At 42.7% G+C, this 24,028-nt stretch overlaps 1 protein-coding gene across 5 annotated transcripts in view; it reads right to left on the bottom strand.

Annotated features, from left to right (window-relative positions):
* Positions 1-24,028, bottom strand: part of plekhg5b (pleckstrin homology domain containing, family G (with RhoGef domain) member 5b) — an 88,311-nt gene that overhangs the window by 41,817 nt on the left and 22,466 nt on the right. For 4 of the 5 annotated variants that reach the window (XM_028582176.1, XM_028582179.1, XM_028582177.1 and 1 more), the window contains exon 3: positions 20,133-20,209. In XM_028582176.1, the coding sequence (XP_028437977.1) occupies positions 20,133-20,209 (77 nt within the window). Of the gene's footprint in view, positions 1-6,270; positions 6,522-20,132; positions 20,210-24,028 lie in introns of those variants that run through there. The other variant, XM_028582181.1, reaches the window with a different exon arrangement.

Raw genomic sequence — 24,028 nt, 5'->3', positions numbered from 1 at the left:
CTTTCACAAAGTGCTTCCCATGACAAATTGTTAAAATAAGACTCAAACAGTAAAATGAGCAATCAAAAGAGAAATAAAAAAAATGAAGAAGACTTAAAAACACAAGATTACAAACCAGTTTAAACACGTTGAGTCTGCTTTTTAAAAGCATCAACAGAGACCAAAAAAAACAAACAGCCTGGCCTGTTTTTTTAATTCTTTCTCTAACAGAAAAACACACCAAAAATGCATCCCAGTGAACACACCTACACACGAAATTGATTGGTTAGCAACCAGACGAGGCAGAGTCATGCACCGTCTTGTTCAAATAGTCAAAGCGCAGTGAAGTCAGTCAAACATCCAGACAGACTTTCGGTTAACTCGTAATATACCCGTCTATAACATCAAACTAATCAAAGACAACCCAAACCTCAGGACACAAGTACACATCATCAGTGGTTCATCGTCTACGGCTAATGGGAAGACAAGTACTGTCTCCTTTCCACAGACTGGTGGGCTGACCTTTGACCTGTGCATACATCAATACAGTGCAGACCAGAGTGCACAGACTATACAAACACAGTTGTACCAAACCATGTCTAATGCAAATAAAGCATAAAAAAAATAGTTCTCAAGCTCATTTTACTGTAGTCTCGCATTGCCAGACCTTCCTCCACAGCACTGCGGAGGAGGGTCTGGCTGGTCCACACAGCATTAAGGGATGGGAGAAAAACGGGCTCTGGTTTAATGGCATTTCTTTAAACCAATCACAATCGTCATGGGCGGTGCTATGCTATGCTGAGAAATACTGACAAAATCAAACTGATCCGTCTATATCCATAATATCATAGTATTTTGAAGATGTGCTGGGTGTTTCCAGAAGATATTTAGATACACGAAATGTAGAAGAAACCATCATCATCATCCCATTATTATTCAATTAATCAACAAATTATTTATCTATAAATGTCAGAAAATAAGGACTTACGGTTACATTCTCTCCAGCCACTCACCTTCTTGCATACAACTGTGCTGTCAAGACACTCGTTAGTTCTTAACTGCAACAAACAATATCTGCTACTGCATTACGCAGGGCTGCACAATATATAAACTGCAGCAATAAATACATCGTGAAAGGCTGCGACATTTTGTGTCAGTTGAAAGAAAATAGCAGAAAACGGCACATTAAAATGTAGCCGTCTTTCTTTGGTGCCTTTCGTATTCAATGCAATGCTCAGTTTGATCAATAAAAGAATGTTGGGAATGATTTCCTTTCATTTGTTTGAAATTCAACAAGCAATTTGTTGTATTTTAGCAGAATACTAAAAGCAGCAGAACTGAGTACACTTTAAGATCTGTTTATTTATTCCCAAGTAATATTGTTGGCGCGATATTCAACAATGTTTTCGCATATTTTCCTCGGATCGTGCGGCTCTAGCATTAAGCAGGATTGATTGTCAAAGCGCTAAATGCCAGCAGAGCGAGCGTGCTTTTCATCAAGCTGAGCTGACAGACACTGACACCGGGTCAAACTCTGCTACATGTTGCTATTTTTTGCCACCTTTTTTCTTAAAAGCCAATTTAGTTTTTCCTCCTGGGAGCAGAGCCCACGGCCCCATACGTGAGTGCTGGAGAGGGCCTGCTTTCCTAAACATTACGCAGGGTTGCCATTAGCTGAGGCCCAGCAGGTGGGATTAAAACCAGCGCCCAGTGAGGCTGCAGCAGATCAAAAGGGGGAGCCTGGGCAGGCCTGGCCCCCCGAGTCGGATTTATTTTTCAATAAATAAGGAGTGCATCTGTTGAGGAGTGGCATGGGAGAGAGCCGCCGCCGCTGCCGCGCACACGCTCGCTTTCTTCTGCCGCCATCTGTCCTCTGGAGAGGAGGAGAGCCAGGGCATGGTTTTTTTTTTTTTTTTTTTACTGCGGCTGTTATGCAACAAAGCCGCCTGCCTCACTGCATGCCTGTTACCTATTAACCGACTCTCCCTTGTTCTGGTACCATACAGTCCTGATGCAGTTCGCACACATGTGGATGTACTCTTACAGAGGCACTTGTTGTTTTTCATCCTCCCAGGAGAGAGCAAAGTGTGTGTGTGTGTGTGTGTGTGTGTGTGTGTGTGTGTGTGTGTGTGTGTGTGTGTGTGTGTGTGTGTTCACTCTCTGCGCGTCAAAAAGCTACACTTGGTCATGGGCCTTTGGCGTTTGTTACTGCAAAAAAAAAAAAAAAAAAAACTCTCCTTTAGCGTCTAGCCCTTTAGCGTCATATTTAGACGCGCTTGGGGGTCTGACTGGGTCGGGACGTACGTTTAACGGTCATGCGGCACAAGAACAGGGCGGTTTTAGGTTTAGGAAAATATTACCAAATGTACGTTTCAGCGACACGCGGGACAACAACGGGACACGAACCCTGGTCTCTTGGGCAAAACGTCCTGTGCTGTTTGACCCATCCACCACTCAAACCTTCCTTCCTTACGTGGTCTTTTCGGTCTTTCATACTACTCGCTAGCGTTATCGCTCTAAATACTATGTCATCTGACAGCGCCACGGTCAGATGGCCAAAAGGGTATCTGGCGCTGAGAGCCACGGACCAAGCATGGGTATTTAAGGAGTTGGGACCGAGAACGGGTTGGCATGGCACATAGTTAACAATGATAACAGTGATGGATAGACCACTATAAACAAGTATACTTAAGACATAATGGTACCACAAAAGCAGGCTTCTTTATTTCTGGCCGGTAACTGTCAGTTTTACTAGCTAAGACGACAACTTACAGATTTCACCAGCTAGCTAACTAGCTAGCTAACTCATGTTTAAAACTACACCTACAAAAAGGGTCTGAATGTATTCTTGAAGGGCACCTGGTTAGCTCACCTGGCAGAGCGGGCGCCCATATATAGAGGTTTACGCCTCAACGGATCAGCCGCGGGTTCGACTCCGACCTGCGGCCCTTTTCTGCACGTCATTCCCCCCCTCTCGGTCCCCTTTAAAGCCCGGGACACACAGGGCCGAAAATCGGCCGTTAGACAGTCTGGCGAGGTCAGTGACTCAAGTCTGTTCGGTGTGTCCCGTGCCGTCGTCCGTCTGGGGGGCTGTCGCCGTTCATTTGACCCGGAAATGGCGAGCAGAATGAGCGTGACTAGAGTCTCTCAAAATCTGACGAAAATCTTTTAAACTGACCTTTGTTGATCTGAAATGAAGACTGATTCAGCAGCTGCACGGCCTATTTCTCGCTTAAAATGAGATTGGATTCTGAATGGCCGCCATGACAGTCTGGCTTTGAATTTCCGGAGAAAACAAACCCATGTGACGTGTTCGTCCAATCAGCTGCCGGTTTTCGTCTGATTGGTGTGTACCGGCTTTAAGCTGTCCTACACAAATAAAAGGCCAAAAATTCCCAAAAAATAATTATAAAAAAATAAAAATAAAAAAAGAATAGATACTTGAAGGCGACATACTATAATGCTAAAATGGCGAGGCTAAGGCTACTCCTTATGTTCTAGCATAAGGCAGTGAGATACCTAGCTGGGCATGCTAACATTTACGGCTTTCCTTAGAGCAGATAAACACACTGTTGAATCCATTTCGTTGCACTGTTCTTGCGTTTTGGGGTTTTACAGGGAATAAAACCCTCCAAACTCTTTACATACCAAGAAGTATTGCTCTGTTTGGCCCAATTAAACACTTGGAGAAAGTAACAGTTGCTAAGCCATACGACCAACATTACTCAGTTTACCTAAATCACTTTATTGGGGGATAAAACTGAAAGTAAGTGCAACCGTAAAGGTGGTAATAAACCATCACAAGAGGACTAAGTCGGTCTGTAAACCGTGAAGTATGTAAACGGTTTGGGTAATGTTTGGCTTTTGTTTCATCTTCAAAACAACTTTGTATGATCATGTTTTTCACCCTTTCAGTCTTGTTTTTACATCGCGGCTTTCCCAGATCTCAGTTATTAACTTGGCACGTCCAACAATACTATTACCACAAAATCCAAGTTGTGATAAATCGGAAATATGATTGGAATTACCCCCCACCCCCCCCCCCCAAAAAAAAAACAACATATATCAGCATATCCGACTCATTCAAGTGTCCGGTCCATCAGTTTGTGTGACTAATCCACTTGTTCCATGGCATTTGTACACCAGATAGACCACAGACCGAGTTAGTGTACACAACATTTCATAATGTCCTCCTCTGCACGGTGACACACGATGGATGGGGACGGTTTTTCCCAGATTACTCATGATAGACATTAAGGAGAAATGGGCTCATTTTGTATTATTAAACACACTTTCATATTCATGCTGCAACACAGCAGAAGCTATTTCCTCTTTGGCTAATGAATATGCAAATTACAGTTGTGTAGACTCCCAAAATCTCTAGTCTAATCACGGTCCTGATGGGGCATCAACACCGCCTCCGTTATCTTTTAGTCCCTGGCCGCCACTATCACATACAGCAGAGTACTACGAAAACGTGGTGAAATCAGACACCATCCATCGACAGCACAGACAGGCACTCCAGGTTTGAGCAACTGCCACAAAAAAAACAACTCAGGAACAAACATGCTCGCAGGGAATACAGCAACTAATGTTCTTGTGAAGCCGACTATGCATTCCAGTGAAAGGTATGTTTCAACACGTAAGTCAGTGTTTGCCCACAAAAAATATTACCTCCTCATCTTCCACAACAAATTTTCCTACACACACACACACACACACACACACACACACACACACACACACACACACAGTCTGTCTGTCTGACACACAGATAATCTTAGGCCAGTCCTGCACTGCATTTAAACCTCATGTAGTCCACGGGTCAAATTTAAGAAGTTTTTTTTTTTTTTTTTTTAAATGATTCTTCGTAAAATAGTTTTGCTCTCTGTCGTTTGTGAATAAAATTGCATCAGTTAATTTTGACCTGGGGATATCCCGGCTAATATTTGACATATACCAGTGTTTCATAATCCAAAACAACTAATAATTGCGCCTCATTTTACTCAGAAATTAGGTTGAATTAAATGTTATTGGTCGCTTTTTTTTTCTTCTTCTTTTTTTTAAATCCAAGCATAAATGGAAACTGCAACAAATACAGGCAACAGGATTATTTTTTTTATTTATTTATTTTTTTTTTTAAATTGTATTTGGAATAATTTTTTAAGCAAAAGTGAAATTTTCTTACATTGTTTTTCGATCCACTTCAGCAGAAACATAACTGACCCCAACACCAGCAGAGTCCAATATTTACATGACACATGCCACTGTCGCAGTGTCATCACTAAGAAACACCGTCCCCTCTAACCCTAATAACCCTATCCCTAACCAATTAACCGCTCAGTCGTTGGACTGTGTGGGGGGGGGGGGGAAGTCAGCAAGATAACTTTTTTTATACCTAACCTTAACACTGACCCTCGAGCCAACTCTTCAGATGGAAAACACCACTAAATCCTCTTAGCGCTGAAAAACCAAAACACAGTTCGGGGTGATCGATAGGACTACAGAAGAACAGCACCACTCACCGGCAGCTGGTCTCTCACTCTGCTCTAACAGAGAAGTCAAGTGTACGGACTGCTGTCTCAGGCAACTCTGGCTGGACTGTGACACCACCAGCCTTCTTATCCATAGCTTCAGGGCAGGAGAAGAGATAGGAGGGTGGTGAACAAGACCAAAAAAGGAGGAAGTGAAAGGGGGGGGGGGGGACAACCACTTCCTATTTGGGATAAAGAATATTGAAAGGAGAGAACTCCTGTTGGTGCCAGTGGGTACCAGCTGGTCTGTTCATATAAGAAATAGTTATGAAATATGCAGACAAAGGAAGAAATGCAGACTGCACAGATGTGAATGTGCCTACCTTCACAGCCTCACACAGACAGAAGAAGTCTATCGACAGAAAGTGAATCGGCAACTGTTTCGATTATCAATACTTTTTTTTCTAACCCTTGTTTTATAATATGAATCAATTCAATATCTTTGTTTTCTGTCAGTTGAACAAAAAAATGGCATTTGATGAAGACGCCTAGTCGTTTCTCGCAGTTTTCTGATGCTTCGTAGACCTGACAATCAATCAATTAATTGAGATTAAATCAATGATGAAAACAAGGCCTACCCTAGTCCTGCTATCCTTTGCTTTTACACAGAATGAACGGAAACCGCAACAAGACATGACAGTGTTTCTCCTGCAACATACTCTTAGCACTTCACATATTCTATATTCTTTAATAAAAGTGCCGTCACACTAGAATACAAGAGAAAAGATTGGGTTTTAATTAAATTATATTTACCTACCATAAAAAAACTCCGCTTCCCAGGAAAGGCAACTCGTTTGAATTTCTGTGAAAGAAGCAATCAATATCTCCAATAGACAGCAGGTGGGGAAAGTTTTAGTCCCAACCCGGATCGAACTTGCTCTGTAGTCCCTCAGATGAGAGAGTGTGTGTGTGCGTTTCTCAAAATAAAACCGATCTTCGGGGTGAAAACAGCAGATGGAGTTAATCTAAGAGGCCAAAGAACATGACAGACCTGAGAGGCTCGCTCTGTTTACTACAGCAGTCTACTGGGAAGCACACATAAACAGACACACTGAAATCCATCAACCACGCCTACCTGCTCAATCACACTCCCACAAGCTCACACACATCCTGGCTGACTCATGGCAACTCCCACTGAAAGTGAGCTATTTTCTCCTGACAATCAGAGTTTTTTTTTTTTTTTTTTTTTTTTTTTTTCATCGGACGTACATTTCCGTGATATTTTGGCTGATGTAAACCGATACTTATTTTTACTTATAACAGTACAATACACATATTTATATAACCACACTCCGTTTACCTTCTGTTCGGTCCAGATCAGTTTTGAAATTAAAAAACAGATACAAAAAAAAATATAAAACAGGTTAGATTTCATAGTTTCAACAACAAAATACCTGATGTTCCATTACTGTATGATAAAATAAATATCTTTGGTGTGGTGGTGAAACGATGCGTAGCTTAAAAGATTAGTCAACTGACCAAAAATGTATTTAATTTATCTATTAATACTTAATTAATACTCGAGCCGTACCATGGAGCCTTTCACCAGCCTGAGCATTCACTATATAACCGACGATTGGAATCTTGGCAGCCGATGTTTGCAGACCTCGTACTTCCCCGCTGAACATACGGCCGTGTGTGTGTGTGTGTGTGTGTGTGTGTGTGTGTGTGTGTGTGTGTGTGTGTGTGTGTGTGTGTGTGTGTGCTCAAATGCGTTACGTTAGGCTGCAGGTAAGAAACTTTGTTTGAAATATGTTTTTATTTAAAGTATGTGTGCATCTTTGCTTAATACTGAAAAGTATTTTCAGTACAGTGTCTATTCCTTAACTAAACAGACACCAGTTTTTCCTGTTTCCTGGCTTTTAAGAACCAAGGACTTAAACTAAGTGTAGTGCCTTTTAGAATGGTTTGCACTAAAGAGAAGACACCCAATACTTTAAGCTTTTTCTTTGTCAAAGTCTCTTCAACTGGTGTACTTGAATTGTATTTATCTGCAACATTATGTTGTATAATTACAGTTTTGATCAATAAATGTTCTCAAAACGACCTACTATGTTTCTTTCACTTTAAATATAAGAAAAAAATCCATTTAGCAGTTTGGTTTTCTTTAGGGTCTATGTAACCTGGTCGCAATATATATCGTTATTGCATAGGCTGCAATGTATATCGCAATATGGATTTTAGGCCATATCGCCCATCCCTATGTCACAGTGATGTCATCAAGGTTATCTCAATTGGAGGTAACCATAGACTGCATATAAAGAATGGACTTAGCATTGGTGACGTCACCCATTGGTTTGTGGACTGCTGTTTTGAAGCCAAGGAGTTTGAATTTTTGCCATTGCCATCTTGGTATTTTGGAACCAGAAGTGTATTTGGACAAAAAGGGCAAAGCTGGGGAGATTGTCTAAGCAGGTGTTGGGTATGGTTTCAATGGTGCAGCGCCTAGCTAAACGCTAAAAGGAAGAAAGTCGCCGATTTTCAACCCTTCTAACACGAGTCACTTAACAGGTTTTTTTTGGCGGATAAACACAGGTTACTAGTACCGTTCGTCAGCATGTACAGCTGTACACAAAGCTGGATGAAAATCGTCTGACTTTTTCTTAAGTTACCAGCTAACGATGGTGCTGGCTAGCTAGCTTGGTTAGCAGAACGCTGAACAAGACATTTCTAGGCGAACAAAGTGTTCCAATTAACTTTGATGAAGTGAAAACACAGTGCGAGAGTCAAAGTTTAAGAAAACATGGACAACAAAAAAAAAAAACAAGTTCATGGCTATTTTAATGTACTCAGTGCAATGGTTAGCATTGCTAGGTCTCCATCATGATTGAAAGGTTGGCGTGTAGCCACGGCCCTTAAGCATGCCCTGCTTTATTTTCCATTTGAAAATATATGGGACTAGGGCTGGGCGATATAGCTGAAAACTGTATCGCGATATAAGTGTTTCATATCGGTCGATATCGATAATTATTGATATTTTTTATGACCTATTTAAAATAAGGACCAGGAGAAAAATATATATTAAATTTAAACATTTTTATTTTAAACTTAACCTTCCTCTGATTATAATCCCCTCAGTTATAAAGCAGGAATGTCAACACAACCATGGAAAACACTCAAATAATTAAAATGTAAACATAGGTCTAAAATCAAAATGAACACTTAACAATTATCTCTTAACATTAAGGTGCAAACTTAAAGAATAAGTAAGAAATGCTTCATAAAGTGTAATAAAATAGTGCAAAATGTTAAATATAAGAAACCTGAGAAACTATTTTCTGCAGGTTTAGTGCTAGGTTGGTAACCTGGCTTCTGAACAGACATGTCTGCCTCCGTTATTTCTTTGTATCGTTTAGTAAGGCGCAGATGCAGAGTACCTCTCCATGGCGGTCTGCTGCTTGTGCGGTGTAGCAGCTGCAGATGTTGTTGGACGTTGCTGGCGAATACGGCTGTGCTCCAAAGTGTGAGCGCGGCTAAGGTGATAAAACTAGTTTGTGGTAGTACCAGTGTTGGTGGGGACGACGGTCTGACGACATTGGTCTGTCTACGGTCAGACTTATAAAATCCCCAAAAACTGGCATGACACGTTTTATCGCCCAGCCCTATATGGGACCATAATTTACAACATGAACAGCGAAACTAGCGATCGAGACCATAAACTCGATTTCAAAATGTTTTCCAAGGTAAAAAAATCAAGGCAGAAGTAGAGTCATTTCCCCATAGATTTCTATAGAAACAGATTGCATTAGGGAGCCAGCTGAGTCACCCCTGCTGGAGAGAATATCAGGTTTAAGGCACTTCCTCTTTGGCTTTACTTCTCAGACCCATATGCTGCTGCTTGGAAATAACCCTGGAGCTTTAGCTTGAAGACTACACATTTACAACAGAAAGCCTCAATTTAGAGCTGCAACAATTGATTGATTGATTGATTGATTGATTAACTGACTTATAGATCAAGAGATAATTAATCAGCAACTATTTTGATAATCAATGAATGGGTGTAACGAAAAGATGCCAAAAATATACAAAAGATGCCTCTCAAATATGAGGACTTGCTGCATGCGGTTATCATATATGACATGAAATGTTTTTTATATTATTTTGGTTTCGGTCTGCTGGTTGGCTAAAACAAGCAATTTAAGGACACTACTTGGAGCCTTGATGTTGTACGTGGCTTAACGATTAATTGATTCATTGAGAACATAATTTCATCAATAATGAAAATAATAGTTGCCCTACTTGCGTTACAAACTGAAGGTGTGGAGTTTGAAAGACGTTGACGTCTGCCAAGCGGAAGGGTCTAATGAAGAGACCCAGAAGGGTTTTTAAAGCTTGGGACTAAAAAGTCGAGATATCTCGGCCTCTGAGGATTCTTTTTTTAATCCGTCTCTCAGAAGTCGACCAACTTTACAGAGATGTAATACTCAGTCACTGAAATACCGCTCTAAACAAACTGTTCTCTAACTCCAGATTCTAAAATGTCAGGATTTGCCGTTTTTATGTAATCAGCACATAAATCAGAATATGAAAATAATCATTAGTTGCAGCTCTTGTGTGGGAGAGTACAGTGTTGTGTGGGCGTGTGAGAGCAAGTATGATTTATAGCCGAACGTCCTGTTACAGTCTGTTGCGTTGACCACAAACACTCAGCCCACTACCTCTGTTCTTTTGTCATTCAGGTTAATCCGAGATCAACCACGTTTAAATCTCCCACAATTAGCTAGCTCACGAAAACAATTCAAGCCCCCGAGGCTGGGGGCCACATGTGTGGAGTAAGAGAGGGGAGGGGGAGGTGAGGTGGGTGAGTTTTAATGCCCGAAGCCCCCTCCATGTCTTCTTGTCTTCAAAAACAAGGCGACCTGTTGAATCCATGTCTGCCCCGCCGCTCCCCCCCCCACTGTCATCCTTGATTAGGGGAGGCTATATTTTAAAGGAATGGACAGCAGCGATGCAATTACCTTCAAGGATTAGACCCACTGGCACTGCCATTGTTGGAGGGCTGAACACGAGTGCCCTTCCCTCGATGGCTGACCGCGGCATTAACCCCTCAATAACCATAAGCTTGGAACTATTTCAAGTCTTCAAGAGGAGCGGTTAGATAAAGGGGGAAATCAAAGGGAAATGTGAGCGTGAAGATAACGAGGATGAGCAAGTCGATGTGAGAAAAAGAAGAGCCGAAAAAGAGAAAGGATTAAAGCCAAATATTTTTGCCCGTGGTGATGCCGCTGCACGTTCCACGGTTTCGTGGCTGGCTTTGGTTAAGAGTGATTTAGAGAGCACGCTTCCACAGCCATAATAACACGTTCGGAATTGGAGATCTTTCAAAGCTTATTATCGCCTCTCTAACTAAGCACTGCAGACGGCAGTTCTCACAGCATTTCATTAAGCGGCGGTTGTTTAGGTTCTCAGAACACTCGGAGCAAACCAACAATTAGCGGGGTTTGCCATGGGAAGACTCTTCGCATGCGAGGGATTTAGGAGGGTTGTTTTCTCAATCCATCTCCTCAGTGGGGGCCTTCTCTTAAGTCTTTGAACCCCGGCTATATTGGTCGGCTGATACAAGGCCGTTTCCATTGGAGCGTCAGTCAGGTACCCTCTTCCTGTTATTCCCCCTGTCTGCCGTGATACTGCTTCCTGACTGGGATGCTCCTGGGGGTTTGGGGGTTTGAACTGGCTTCACAGGTACAACTCCCTTACTAGCGTTTGTACTTTCCTGATGAGACACTGTGTATATGGACACGCATAAGTCAATGTCCAGCTTTTTTTGTTATTGCAGGATGCTGGTGAAACTGACTTCCTTTCCACTAACCCTAATGGACAAATATGCCCCCTTTTTCCACATTTCCATCATTGTTTGCGGTCAGTATTTGATCAGGAAACTCATTGGGGCATCTTACAACAAAGAAAATTAAGTTACGTTTTCATGTAAATAATAGACTTCGAAGAAAACACTGTGCCAAACCGAATTAGTCAGAATCAAAAACTGAAAACAAAAACTATATGCACAAAATACTCGGCATGCTCCGTTTTGTATTTTCACTGGAATCGACCAACGTCATATATCCACCTCTCTGTTAAGGTTAGTTGATAGCGATCCGACAGAAAATTAGTTATCAGCCTCTGTTTCTGGACCATCAGATTCCATAGGGCTGGAAAAGTACAGCTTGTGTGATTGGTTCACAGCTGATAAGGTCTGTGTGTTGTTTGTACAAGAGTGAGCTGCTTAGCCTGTTGTAGCCTGCTGGAGTTGCTGGGATCCAATATATAACAGTGTCCCTCCACTGGGGAGAAATGTCCAAATAAACACGGAAAATATCACTGACTGAACACAGGGAAGATGTGTGTGTGTGTGTTTTTCCTTTTTTACAGGATGTGTGTGACGTATAGTTCTAAATACACTTTAGAAGAAAAACGTATTATCAGCTGATGTGGGTACGAGGCACTCAAAACACTCAAAACAAAAGCTCATTCTTACGCAAGCCTGATGATTAATTATATTATTAATAAAAGTCTTTCACATGTGGTACAATTATTTGCATGATGTCTCAATAATGGGTGGTGAAAAGCCAGCCTACTGTAAACTCACAAAGCTGATTACTGCATCAAAAAATATGGAGGTCAACAAACTCAGATGGTGAACCAAAAACAATATGTTAAATGCAAGAGAAGACTGTCAGAGTGCATTTTTCTTCCGAATGAAACGCTCGCATAGAAGCCACCGCCTAGGATCACTTTTCCTGGGTGCACAGAATTGAATGGTCATTAGATTTAATAGGTTGTAGGGATGGGTTTGGGAGGGGAGAGGGAGGGGTTTTATTTTGTGTGGAGTGTTAAAATGTTCTAAATAAATACTAAAATGGTCTAACTAAATAGGATAAATAGGTTCGGAATTATTTTTACAACTGAAATTCATTTTTTGTTATTACAGAGGGAAAGTGCTGAAAAAAAAAGTTACTGTTGGGTACTGGAACCCAATTTCAGGTTGGTACCGGTAAAAATGTAAACGGTACCTAACACTAAATGTGATAGCCATGTTAATTCGACGTGTTCTCCCAGTAAATAATCAAAAAAATCTACCAATACATTTAGATGTTGAACTATGTCATAAGAAATAAAACAGAGACAATTATCAACACTGAAATGCACTGCAAGTAGTCTAACTATGACCAAACTGTAGCAGTAAGGCTCACCAAGCTCAGGCAGGCAGCCAATAATAACAGAATGACGAGCCTTATATTATCACATCTTAGCATCTTAGCAGTTAAAAACATTGAGTGAGTTTTTAACTCGAGACTATACTGCTTACAAAATGTGATCCTACAGCTGCTTCCTTTACAGAAGAACCCTGTATGAAGTCTTTTCAGTAATAACTACGTCGATCATTAAGCCTGAACGTCTCGTCAGTCTAGCAGCAGAAAATCTGTCTAGTGAGCTGTGCTGCGAGTATGTCTGCAGATGTGACCGAGGGGAATGAACTGGAAGAGAGCATGCACGCTCACACTCACCCTTCCCTTAATAAACAAATTAACACCAGAGTATCCCGACAGTCAGCATCATGTTGAAAAGTGATTAGGTAACTTTTCCTCAGCTCCACTGACTCCAGAGTCGTCAGAGCATTGCAGACCACCGTTTCCATTAGTGAGCTTGCATTACTTCATAAAGTCAACTTTCCAAGACCTTCACAGTTATAGCTGAGGTCACGTCCTGTTACTTCTCTTTCCCCAGAAAACGAATTTAAAAGACTCTGTAGTCTGCAGCCACTGATGTTACTCAAGTAGAATACAAGCTGGGGGAAATACATGTGGGTAGAAATCAAGCAAAACTGTAAACATACTGTATTTTCCTGTTCTGAAACAAATCAACTGTGACAGCTTACTTTTAAAAGATGATGGAAACATTTGCACAAAGAGGAAAGAAAGTGGCAAGAAACTGTGTTTTCCCTAGGTTTGTGGAAGACTTAGGTGCATGTATTTGTGTGGGTCCTCCGTCAAGAAAATGTTACATTTTCAATTTAAAACTAAATGCAATGTTAAATCATTTTGGATATTGGCGTCTTAAACGTTGGAAAAGCTTAAGCAGATAATAAATAGAACTCCTAAAAGCTTAAAGACAGGGGCGACCCAGACAGGTGGTGCCCTAAACGGCTTGGGTGCTGCGTCTACACCCAGCACACAAACATGCAAAAGATTACAAATAAAAATATTACAATGTGAAATAGTATGATATGATCTGCTTGTACGCTTTCATTTTACGCACGAGTAGATCAGTCTCTTCTCCTGATAATCTCTCCTTCCTGGTTAGCAAACCCGCCATAATAATAGAAATGTGCCAAGGTACAAACGTGCATGGCTTTTAAAGGGAATGGGAGATGACACACCTAGGAATTAATGAAGACACTAAGTACAACCCTTTTGAACCATGCGCCCGGCGCACAGACCTTTTTTTTCCCGCCGTTAAACTAGCAAAAGTGCATTCGTACACGTCCTAAAAGCACCTGCGCCAGGCGCTTCACGCTGTGCGCTTAGATCGTTGAAATAGGGCCCCCAGAATTGAATCCATCTCTTCCAGGAAATGCCACGTAGACCTTGCAGCACCTTGACACGGACAGAAAGTGGGCATCCAGCTCACTGTGAGTGTTTACTTAGCAGCCTTAGCAGGTCCCTGTCAGTGTCAGCAAGGTGAGAGGTTCAGCCAAGCAGGTCAGTGGAAAGGAAAGCAAGGTTAAGTGAGCAAAGCCAGTTAGTCTGTATTCGCTGAATAGCAACAACAACAACAAAAAACTGGCATGAAAAGTGCAATTGGATGACTATAAAATAGGGAGCACAGCTACAGTGAAGGTTGAATGATTCAGCCACTAGTAATAAGGTGATTCTGTGCAAGGTATATCATACGGGTGCGTCTGTGCTTGTCTGACTAATAGGACATTATTTTCCCCTAACACACCAGCAAATGATTACTCATTATATGCGACTGAATGGGACAAAAGCGAGGGAGAAAAAGAGAGAATAAAAGCCAACATCAAAAACAATGTCAGATGTCAGAGTCCGGAAACATTGTGTGAAACTATTCCCCGATTTCCTCGTTGCCATTATAGGACTGGTGCCTAGATAGGCTGCAATTTAAGTTGCATGTTGGTCTCATTTGTAGTCGTAATACAGTGAATTATATTGGGAATAGAGACAAAAAGAACTCCACAAAATAAAAAAAATAAATACAAAAAGACATTCTAAAGCGCTGCGGGAACATTTCAATGAGCATGAGAGGTAGCGTTACATGGACGTAGTAAAATTAAGACCGGTTCAAAAGGATTTGAGACCTAGAACACAATACTTTAGCGAATTTAAAGGGGAACTATGCAGGTTTTTTTTTAGCTCAAGTTACCCTAACTGAACAGCTTTGGAGTCATTGGAATGGTTATAGGACTTTTTTTCGGGTTGAATGGTGGTCGTTAGGGGTGTGCAAATAAATCCATTCACATTTGAATTGCAATTCCAGCTCTACCGATTCAAAATCAATTCATATTTTTTAATTAAAAAAAAACTACATTTACATACTGTGAATCGTTTTTTTTTTTTTAAATCGAGAATCGTTTTTGAATCGAAAATCGATTTTGAATCGAATCGTGACATTTTCTGAATCGTGCCCCCCTAGTGGTCGTCTCGCTCCCCCCTAGCGCCTGCGAGCGGAAAAACCACCCTTGAAACTTTCGGCCGGGGAGCCGCTGGCCTCAGCGTGGGGACGTATGACGTAATATCAGGTCTCGCCATGTAACGAACTGCTTCACGGCACTGCACACATACGCACCATTCAGGAACCGGCTAACAAGGTAACGATGGAGTTTTTCACACTATGGTCATGGCTGAGCTGGCTCCGTTTTTAGGATTGAAAATGTGCATAAAAAGAAAAACAGGTGGGTGGAAATTCACTTACAGAGAAAGAAAGAGGGGCAAACTGAAAGTTAAAGCCAGCCGACTGGCTGAAACTTCTCCTTCTACTTTCTGATTCTGTCTAACGCCGACTCTCTTCACATTGTTCCTCTGCCTCCAGCTGTTTGGGCAGGGAGGGGCCCATTGCTAAGGCGAACCACACCTTTCGGTTAGTCTTGTCTGGTCCTGTCTTATCAAAGCTGAGGGAGGGAAATGAAGAAGATGGGGATAGAAGCAAAGAGGGAGGGAGGGAGGGAGAAGGGTATAATAAGCCCTTCTCTGGGAGTTTAGATCCAGGGAGCAAGCTCAGACTAGCACCGAGCGCTAACCGGCCTAATCTGAAATCAATCCCACCAACTCAGCCAAGTACTTCATGTCTGGTTTTGGCCGTCATCTTCCACTTGGACACCTGCAGGCTCATTTGAAATCCCAGTGACTTGCAGAAACCCACAGCAAAGTATCCAAACACGCCAGTAAGCCCCTCTTGGAAACACATGTGTCGGGCCTTCTAAGTAACCTTTTCGAGAGCCGCTGTGTAATGTGGCGACAGCGCTGAGCTACGGCGTGCACAGAGGGTGACACCTGGTGTGATTTCTGTAAGATACGGTGCAGGTGAAGCCATTCCGTTCCAGGCCAGTCATGCTGTGACTAAAAGAGACGCAGAGCTGCCAAGACATGATCTATGGCGGTGAAAGACCAAAGGCAGGCCCGTCTGGGAATAACAACAGGGTTTAACCCTCATGTCGTCTTCCTGTTGACCATGCACTTGTTGTCACTCCCTGGTCGCGGTCTGGGTCGCTTGTTTATAAAAGCACAGAAAAAAGTATAATTCATAACGCTTTGATTCTGTGTTACACTTTTTTTTTAAGCCAACTTCAATCCAACTCATTTCAACTACTTTTACATTTGTTTGTTTTTTTACATTTATGGTCAATAGTCAATTACATTTAATTCAACCTAATTTAAATGAGTAAAATGTAAATGAGTAAATGAGGCTAAGTAAAATGAGGCGCAATTATTAGTTGTTTTGGATTATGAAACACTGGTATATGTCAAATATTAGCCGGGATATCCCCAGGTCAAAATGAACTGATGCAATTTTATTCACAAACAACAAGAGCAAAACTATTTTACAAAGAATCGTTTTTAAAAAAGAGAAAACTTGTTAAATTTGACCCGAGGACTACATGAGGTTTAAATGCAGTGCAGGACTGGCCTAAGATTATCTGTGTGTCAGACAGACAGACAGACAGACAGACAGACAGTGTGTGTGTGTGTGTGTGTGTGTCTGTCTGTCTGTCTGTCTGTCTGTCTACTCTTTGTCCTGCTGCCAAGCTGTCGGCATATCAAAGAGACTATTCGTATAAAACAAATCCTCTTAAAAGTGAAATATAAAAGTTTAATGGTTTGTTTTTTCTTCAATTTATGGAGGAAATTTGCCTTCTAAATCGGTTTGGTGGGTGGAGTGGGCAAAAGTTATATTTATGTTCCCATTTTTCGTAGAAATGTGCCTCTCACTTGTGCAGCAAAGGCAGAGTGAGTGGAGGGGAATAAGCAACAGAACGAGCCCTATACTGTACTGCAGGTCAGGTTTAAAAGGACATTGCCCCCTGCTGTTTAAAGCTCGTTACAGGCAATGCATGTGCAACTCTTGAGCAACAGCCCAATAGGATTGAGCTCAATGAGAAATGCGCTGTCAGAGATGATCACATTGCACAATGTATTTTTATTTTATTGTAGTCCGGACATGCCCAAACTTTCACGACTCATCTTGTCATCGCTCTTACTTCACACCTCAAAAGTACTAAAATCACCTCCGGATAACCCTGTCCTTTACTAGGATAGAAAAGATCACTGTGGGGTCAGGCAATGAAGAGTAAGTGTGGAAAAAAAACACTGACGCAATGCAATACTTTGAGTTCTAAAAGCCGACTAATAAATCTAAAAACGTAATATTTTCCTTGAAGGTCTTTCCTTTGACTCTGCTTACCGACGACACAGACAAGAAACAGTGAAATGGTCGTGATCATGGGCGGTTTTAGACCCTTTTTAGGGGGGCTCAAGCCATCTCAGCCCCCCTACATTTTTATTTATTTATTTATTTATTTCTAAATCAATTTTAGTGCTTCAAGTTAGTTTGCGAACTCATCTATAAGTGACAGAGGACGATTACAGGTTTGAGGGGTTGAAACAGGTAGGATATCCTGTGTGTATGTTGCCGATGCTATGCACCTGTAACCCAGTCAAGGAAAGGGTTAACAGACACGTAGCGTTGGCCAATCGGAGGTGGTCGTGCCAGACTCCCGCCTTTGGCTGAGTCTCTATCTGACCTGTGAGAGAAAGAGCAGGAGTGCGGTTGTGAATTTCAACGTTGGTAGTCCCCAGAGAAAGAGAAGAAGTTGGTCGTTTCATGGCGCAGATTAGAACCCAAATTGAAACGTAAACAACGAAAATTGCTGACAGTTAGAACATTGTTCCAAATTAGTCGTTATTACTGTGACTTCTGAAAGTCTCAGGTTTAGTTCCACCATAGTGTATCCCAGTCCACACGTGGCTACAAGTCCTTCCCTAATCCCCTTACATAATAACATCAACCCTGACCCGGACCAAGGAGACAGGTGGCGTCAGACATGCTTTGTTCCCCCCCCACCCCACCCCCCCCCGGGGCCACACAGCAGCTCATATAAACACTATTGCATACTTTCAAATGACATACTGTAGCTCATGAATTCACCTTCTGCCTCATTCACTACTAAAAAAGGAGGGACCCTGGCATGTGAGACAAGCCTCATGGGCTCAAGTGTCTGTCAGGAAAAGTGGGGTTTGGGAGACTCAATACTGTGAGGAGCAGGGAGAGGATAGTTCACGTTAAGCTCTGTGGCTCTCTCTTCTTCCCCCACTTTATTATTCACAGTTGCCATGGAGAAAAACTATATTTAACAGACTGTCTCTTCACTGCCGATGAAATGCACTTTTCTCTCCATCCCTTTCCCTTTCCATTGTTTCCACTAAGAGGACAGAAGGGAACAACATCTTGATTTAAATGGGGAAAATCCGGTCTAATGCTTTTGCACTAGTGGCGGTAGGGAGTCGACAAAAACCAAAACAGACCAGACCAGACACTATGTCAGTTTCTCTTCTGGCCAGACTCCCGGTTTCAGAAACCAGTGGCTTCAAAGGAATAATTCATTTCACAGTCTAGCGGGCAGGCACAGAGTCCGGACACTCGCCCCCCCCTCCCCGCCCTTTTAACACCTAAAAGAAGAAATGGCAGCTTCGCCACTCTGCTTCCCCTTCACTGTGTTGCAATGCAACACGCAGTAAGAGAGATGCAGTTAAAGTTCTGGGTACATGCCACAAGGGACAGGTTATGGGGACAAAGTCACGGTTTATTCGCTTCATTTTCGGTTCCTGTTTAAGTGATAGTAAAAAAAAAAAGTTGTTTAGGGCTCTGGCAGGGGCCTTTAATATTAAGCGTAGACCCGCCCCCTCCGGTAAATATTTTCATACATTTTTAACCTCATCTTTATCCCCAAAGAGGAATGAGTATTCTTGTGTTTATTCTTATGTATGTATTGTTAGTCTTTTGCGGAACTGAACCTATGGAGGGTTAGTGGTATTGTAACACTTAAGTGTATAATGTATTTGGGGACCCCTAAAATGACATGTGGCCCCAGCCTGGCCCCTCCATTTGAAATGGTCCATGTAATAGCACAACAAGTCTTGCAAATCACTACGATGACTGTAATTGCCCTCTGATGTCTCTATAGGCAGGAGAACATCATTTGTCAACTCCTCCCAAAACCATCACAAATCACTGTTGCGGAAAAAGCACTTTAGGTCGCAGTTTGGTTAGTTTTAGGCCCAAAGCGACTAGGTCGGGGCAAGGATAGATCATGGTTTGGGTTAAAATAACTACTTGGTTAAGGTCAGGGGACGTTTGTCACCATGGTTACAATAATAAGGTCTTGGTTAAAAGAAACCAACGTTGCCTGTCGGTAGGAAACAGGAAACCGATGGCTAGCGTCCCGTGGCAAAGCCTGACGTTTTGTTAACCCATTCGACCACCCCGATCTCCTCTCTCTGCAGACCGTGTGACTCTTTAACAACATCACACCATTTCCCCCGTTTTCGGGGGACAGGACAGGCGCTTGTCATTTTAACGTAAATGTGTGCAAAGTGCATGTGTCTCTCTCTCTCTCTTTATAAAACGATAGTTACAAACACACCCTTTCTTTTTTTTTTACCGCCACCTAAACAGATGAAAACCACTCTACCACAACTGTCTTAATTATATACATACTGCATAGTGGGTCTATGTGACTGGGTTGATTTAGAAAAAAATAAAAAATAAGCTCTTACAGCAACTTAAAGGAATAGTTCAACATTTTAGGAAATACACGTAATCATTTTCTGGCACAGTGTTGGATGAGAAGATCCCTCTCATGTCTGCCAGCAGTTGGTTAACTTAGCTTAGCATAAACAGTGGAAAAGGTTGGGAAACAGCTAGCCTGGCTCTGTCGAAAAAAAAAATAACTAAACTCGCCGAATCCAGGTTGAACAAACGAGATTGAAACTATTGCTTTCAGTGAGACTTTAAGTTCACTTGGATTTCCCAGGATATGAAGACACTCTGGACTGAAATCACAGTCCTTCTTGTTGACCTGGCAGGTTTAAGGGTTTATGGTCTTACCTTAGAGGCCCTCCGGCGCTCCGGACACTGAGGGTGCTGGCAACCCACCCAGTCCTCCTCCTGGACGGGCTTCTCGTCTGAAACAGAGCACACGAGTCAATGAAACATCTCTCTTTGTCACCGGGACACCACAGCAGCCACCCAGCCAGCTGCACATCCATTAACACACCTGTCTTGGTGAAGCTGTAAAAACATACTGTAGACACGAAGACGTGAAGCCACCGCCTGTGTTTATGTAAGGACGGAGTGAGACAGTGACTGTATGAGACACAAGAATCACTCTCACGCAGTAATAGAGAGCCAAGGAGCCATGTCATAAAATGAAAAAGGAGAAGTCTGGTTAAAGAGATTTCTTGAAGAAAAGGTAAACAAAGAAAAAGAAAGGTGGGTGTGGGGGCGCCGTTGGGAGGAGATCAGAGAGAAATGAATAACGACCAAAGAGACGGCAAGAAAATGGAAGCGAATGAGAGGAAGCCCCATTCTGCTTTCTGGACCAGAGTGCACTCGTCGCGGGTAAGCTCGCGGTTCTCCACAATAACAAATCACCGTTGTCAAATAAACCTTACAAAATCGACTTGACTGGTTGGCCAACGCTGCGTTGAGGGTATGATCAAAGGCAGTGTTTACGTCTACATCTTCTACATGTACACACACGATAAAGATATCATAACAGAGCACCGATATTTATCTGTCTCCCATAATGAGAAAAACAGAGAATACACGTGCAGGAAGGAGAAAGTAAGAACAAGAGAGGGGGGCGGGGGTGCTATGGACAGATGGTAAAGGTGCTTGTTGCAAAAAGTCTCCCGTTTCGGGGAACGACAGGGCTTTGTAGCAAAACCCTTTCCAGCTGGCTCAGATAACCTGTTCGTTGTAATGTCCCCTGTCCCCACTTTCGCCAAGCCACAGATGATGTATCATTACAGCATCATCGGTAACAGAGGAGGGCTGCTGCGAGAAAATGAAGTCACTTAGCGGCTGAACTTTAAGGCCAACTGCAAACAATAATTTGTCACCGTGAAAGAAATGGTGAAAGAGCCGAGGGCTTTCTCTGGGCCTCTGGCGGGCGGGTGGAAACAAGTCACCTTGAGTCATCCACTCGGCTACAGCTACGCTCACAGGTCAAGGGTGCTCGCTGGGAAGAAGGAAAAACACTGTGATTGGTGCATACCACAGAGCCACCGGAAAGGGAAGGGTCAACCTGTCTGTGGTGGATTGCTCAATGGGAGTCAAAACAAGAGTAGTACCATCGGCTCAAATCGCACACTTGTACTTACACTTGCTATTTTGGAGTGCATGGGGCGTTCACACTGACGTATGGCATAAGCATATAAGTATGGCAAAATGTAGTGCGCTATGAGTACCCGACTGTGCACTCAAAACATTGAGTGTGGAACACTGGGAACCACTCGCCATCTTACGGGATCTTAGCTACGGGATCGGCAACATCATTTCAAACTTGTGAAAATGGCGGGCAAGAAAGTTGCGCCGGTTGCAATTGAAATGTCGAAAAACTAGTTGGATAGTGAAAAAACAAGCCAGTATACATTTTGTTTGGTTGACAGCAAGTGGCAGTAATGCTGTGTCCTGCTGCAATTTACCATTAAAAAAAGTTGTGCACAATTTAAAGGCAACGCTACCCTGTCGAGATGTACGCACTACACAAGGGAGTACATACAGGTAGTGTGCACAGTGTACTACATGCAAGTGCTCTCGGAATTATCCAAATTGAGACTTTAAAAAGGAGAAATCCGGCGCAAAATGAACCTAGGGGTCAATAACACATTTGTACCGAGTCGACCGTTGGGATATGTTTTCATGCTAATCGAATGTGACGTAAGCCAATTAGCGGTTTGCCCTAAAACTGGTCACATTCGATTAGCATGAAAACACATCCCAGAGAACGGTCGACTCTGTACACGTGTTATCAACCCCCGGATTAATTTTGCGCCAAATTTCTCCTTTAAGAGTCTACTGGCATGCTAGCAGCTGTACTTTAGTACAGTGGAGCTTCGAGCTAAATGCTAACATGCCCACGGCTGATGGGGATGTCATGTAGTTTTGTCATTTGGCAGGGTTTTTCCTACATAGAGGAATATTTGGCGCCGTAAAGATTATAGTTGTCTAGATATTTCACTAAGAGCCCAAAACGTCAACCTGCTGGTGGCGCTAAAAGAAAAGTCAGGAGGATTCATCAAGTGAAGGCTTTGGCTTGCTGGTGGTGCTAGAAAAAAATCAGGAAATCACCAAAGTCAGTCGGATTCATCCTCCGTACATACATACATACATACATGCATATACAAATTTCATGCCAATCCTTTAAATAGTCTCCAAAGTGCTGGACTAAAAAAAGCCTTTTTGAACACCTTTCAACAATTCCACCGAGGCAGAGCGCTTTATGTCAAACTTTCACCAGCTTCCGGGAAAAGAAAGTGTCTCCCGTGTTTGTGCTGGGAACAGGCCGAGGCTGTGGCTAGCGGGCCCCAAGCTAACGGCTCCCCCGGGGTTTACAAGCAGCAGGCTGCACAAGGAGCCTCCAGATTTTATGCAGTGTTTCCCAAAGAGGAAGACCTTCTTCTTCTCCACAGTGAGACGTCACAGATTACTTAGGCCCTGTTTACATGTACATGGTTATTTTGAAAACCGGAGACATTTCCCTTCGTTTGTGCCCTTCGTTTACACGCAAACGGAGAATTTGCCTCTGAAAACGAGTCGTTCTAAAAACTCCGGCCAGAGTGGAGATTTTTGAGTTTGCACGTTTGCATGTAAACTGAGACTAACGGAGGTTTAGGCAGCCGAGAAAGAGGAAGTGATTCGTTGGTGTTGTTGCTATTTTCGCGATTCTGATTGGCTAATGTGGGCTTGAGCTTCTTGTTACATCGCCATCTACAGGTTTGGCGTGCTTTTGACGGCATATCTACATGCGTAGCCAAGGAGGACACGGAGGATTAAAAAAACATGGATTCTTCAGAAGAGGTCATTATCTTCAGACGACACAATCTTCTGAACACAACCATACTGAGAAATACAGAGAGAGTTGCAGTGATTCCTTTAGGACAACAATCCCCCTCTACCGAGTGTGCCGTAGAGAAAGGAAAATAAGGCTTTCATGACTCCTATGACTCCTGCCATAGCTTTGATCTAAATGGTTAAACTATACGGATATCTATGTCCTGCATGGTGTCACACAACAAACTCCACATGTGCAATACTCACGTTTTCCTCACGAACGCACAAACCAGACAGAATGAAGAAAAAAGGAAGAAATAAAAAGTCTGCTGCCTCTCTACAGACATCAAAGCGCGGGGGGGGGGCATGGACAGGCTTTCCAACCGGCAGGATCATTTAAAAAAGATTCATTCAACATTCTGCGTCTGCCCTATTTGTGATACCATGGCAGCAGAAATTTTGCCGTGGCGGGCCGCCATTTTCAAATCAACAGAGGAAACGCTGAGTTTTGTGGAGCCTATAGTCTTATTATTATTTTTTGGGCATTTTAGGCCTTTAATTCCACAGGACAGATGAAGACATGAAAAGGGACAGAGACGGGGAATGACATGCAGCAAAGGGCCGCAGGTCGGAGTCGAACCCCCGGCCGCTGCGTCGAGGAGTAAACCTCTATATATGTGTGCCTGCTCTACCCGGCCACACGGAGACGATAGTCTTAATTAGTATCGCATCAACTCATTTGGCGATGGCTTGAACGTAACGGACGTTCATTAATATCAAAAAAGTTACGCACTTAAGCTTTGAGCTTGCCATGTCAAATAAGCGGCGGAGGCAACACGAAGGCCGCATAGGTTACGTTACGGGTTACTCGTCCTTCATTCGGACTTCGGATTTAAATAAACTCTCACCGAGCAATTACCTCAAATCCACTGCATGTCCCGATGTCC

The sequence above is a fragment of the Perca flavescens genome, chromosome 7 (genome assembly GCF_004354835.1).
Source record: "Perca flavescens isolate YP-PL-M2 chromosome 7, PFLA_1.0, whole genome shotgun sequence".
NCBI classification, from domain to species: Eukaryota; Metazoa; Chordata; class Actinopteri; order Perciformes; family Percidae; genus Perca; species Perca flavescens.
Note: the sequence above shows the minus strand (reverse complement) of the source record. Positions and strands in the feature narration are given on the sequence as shown.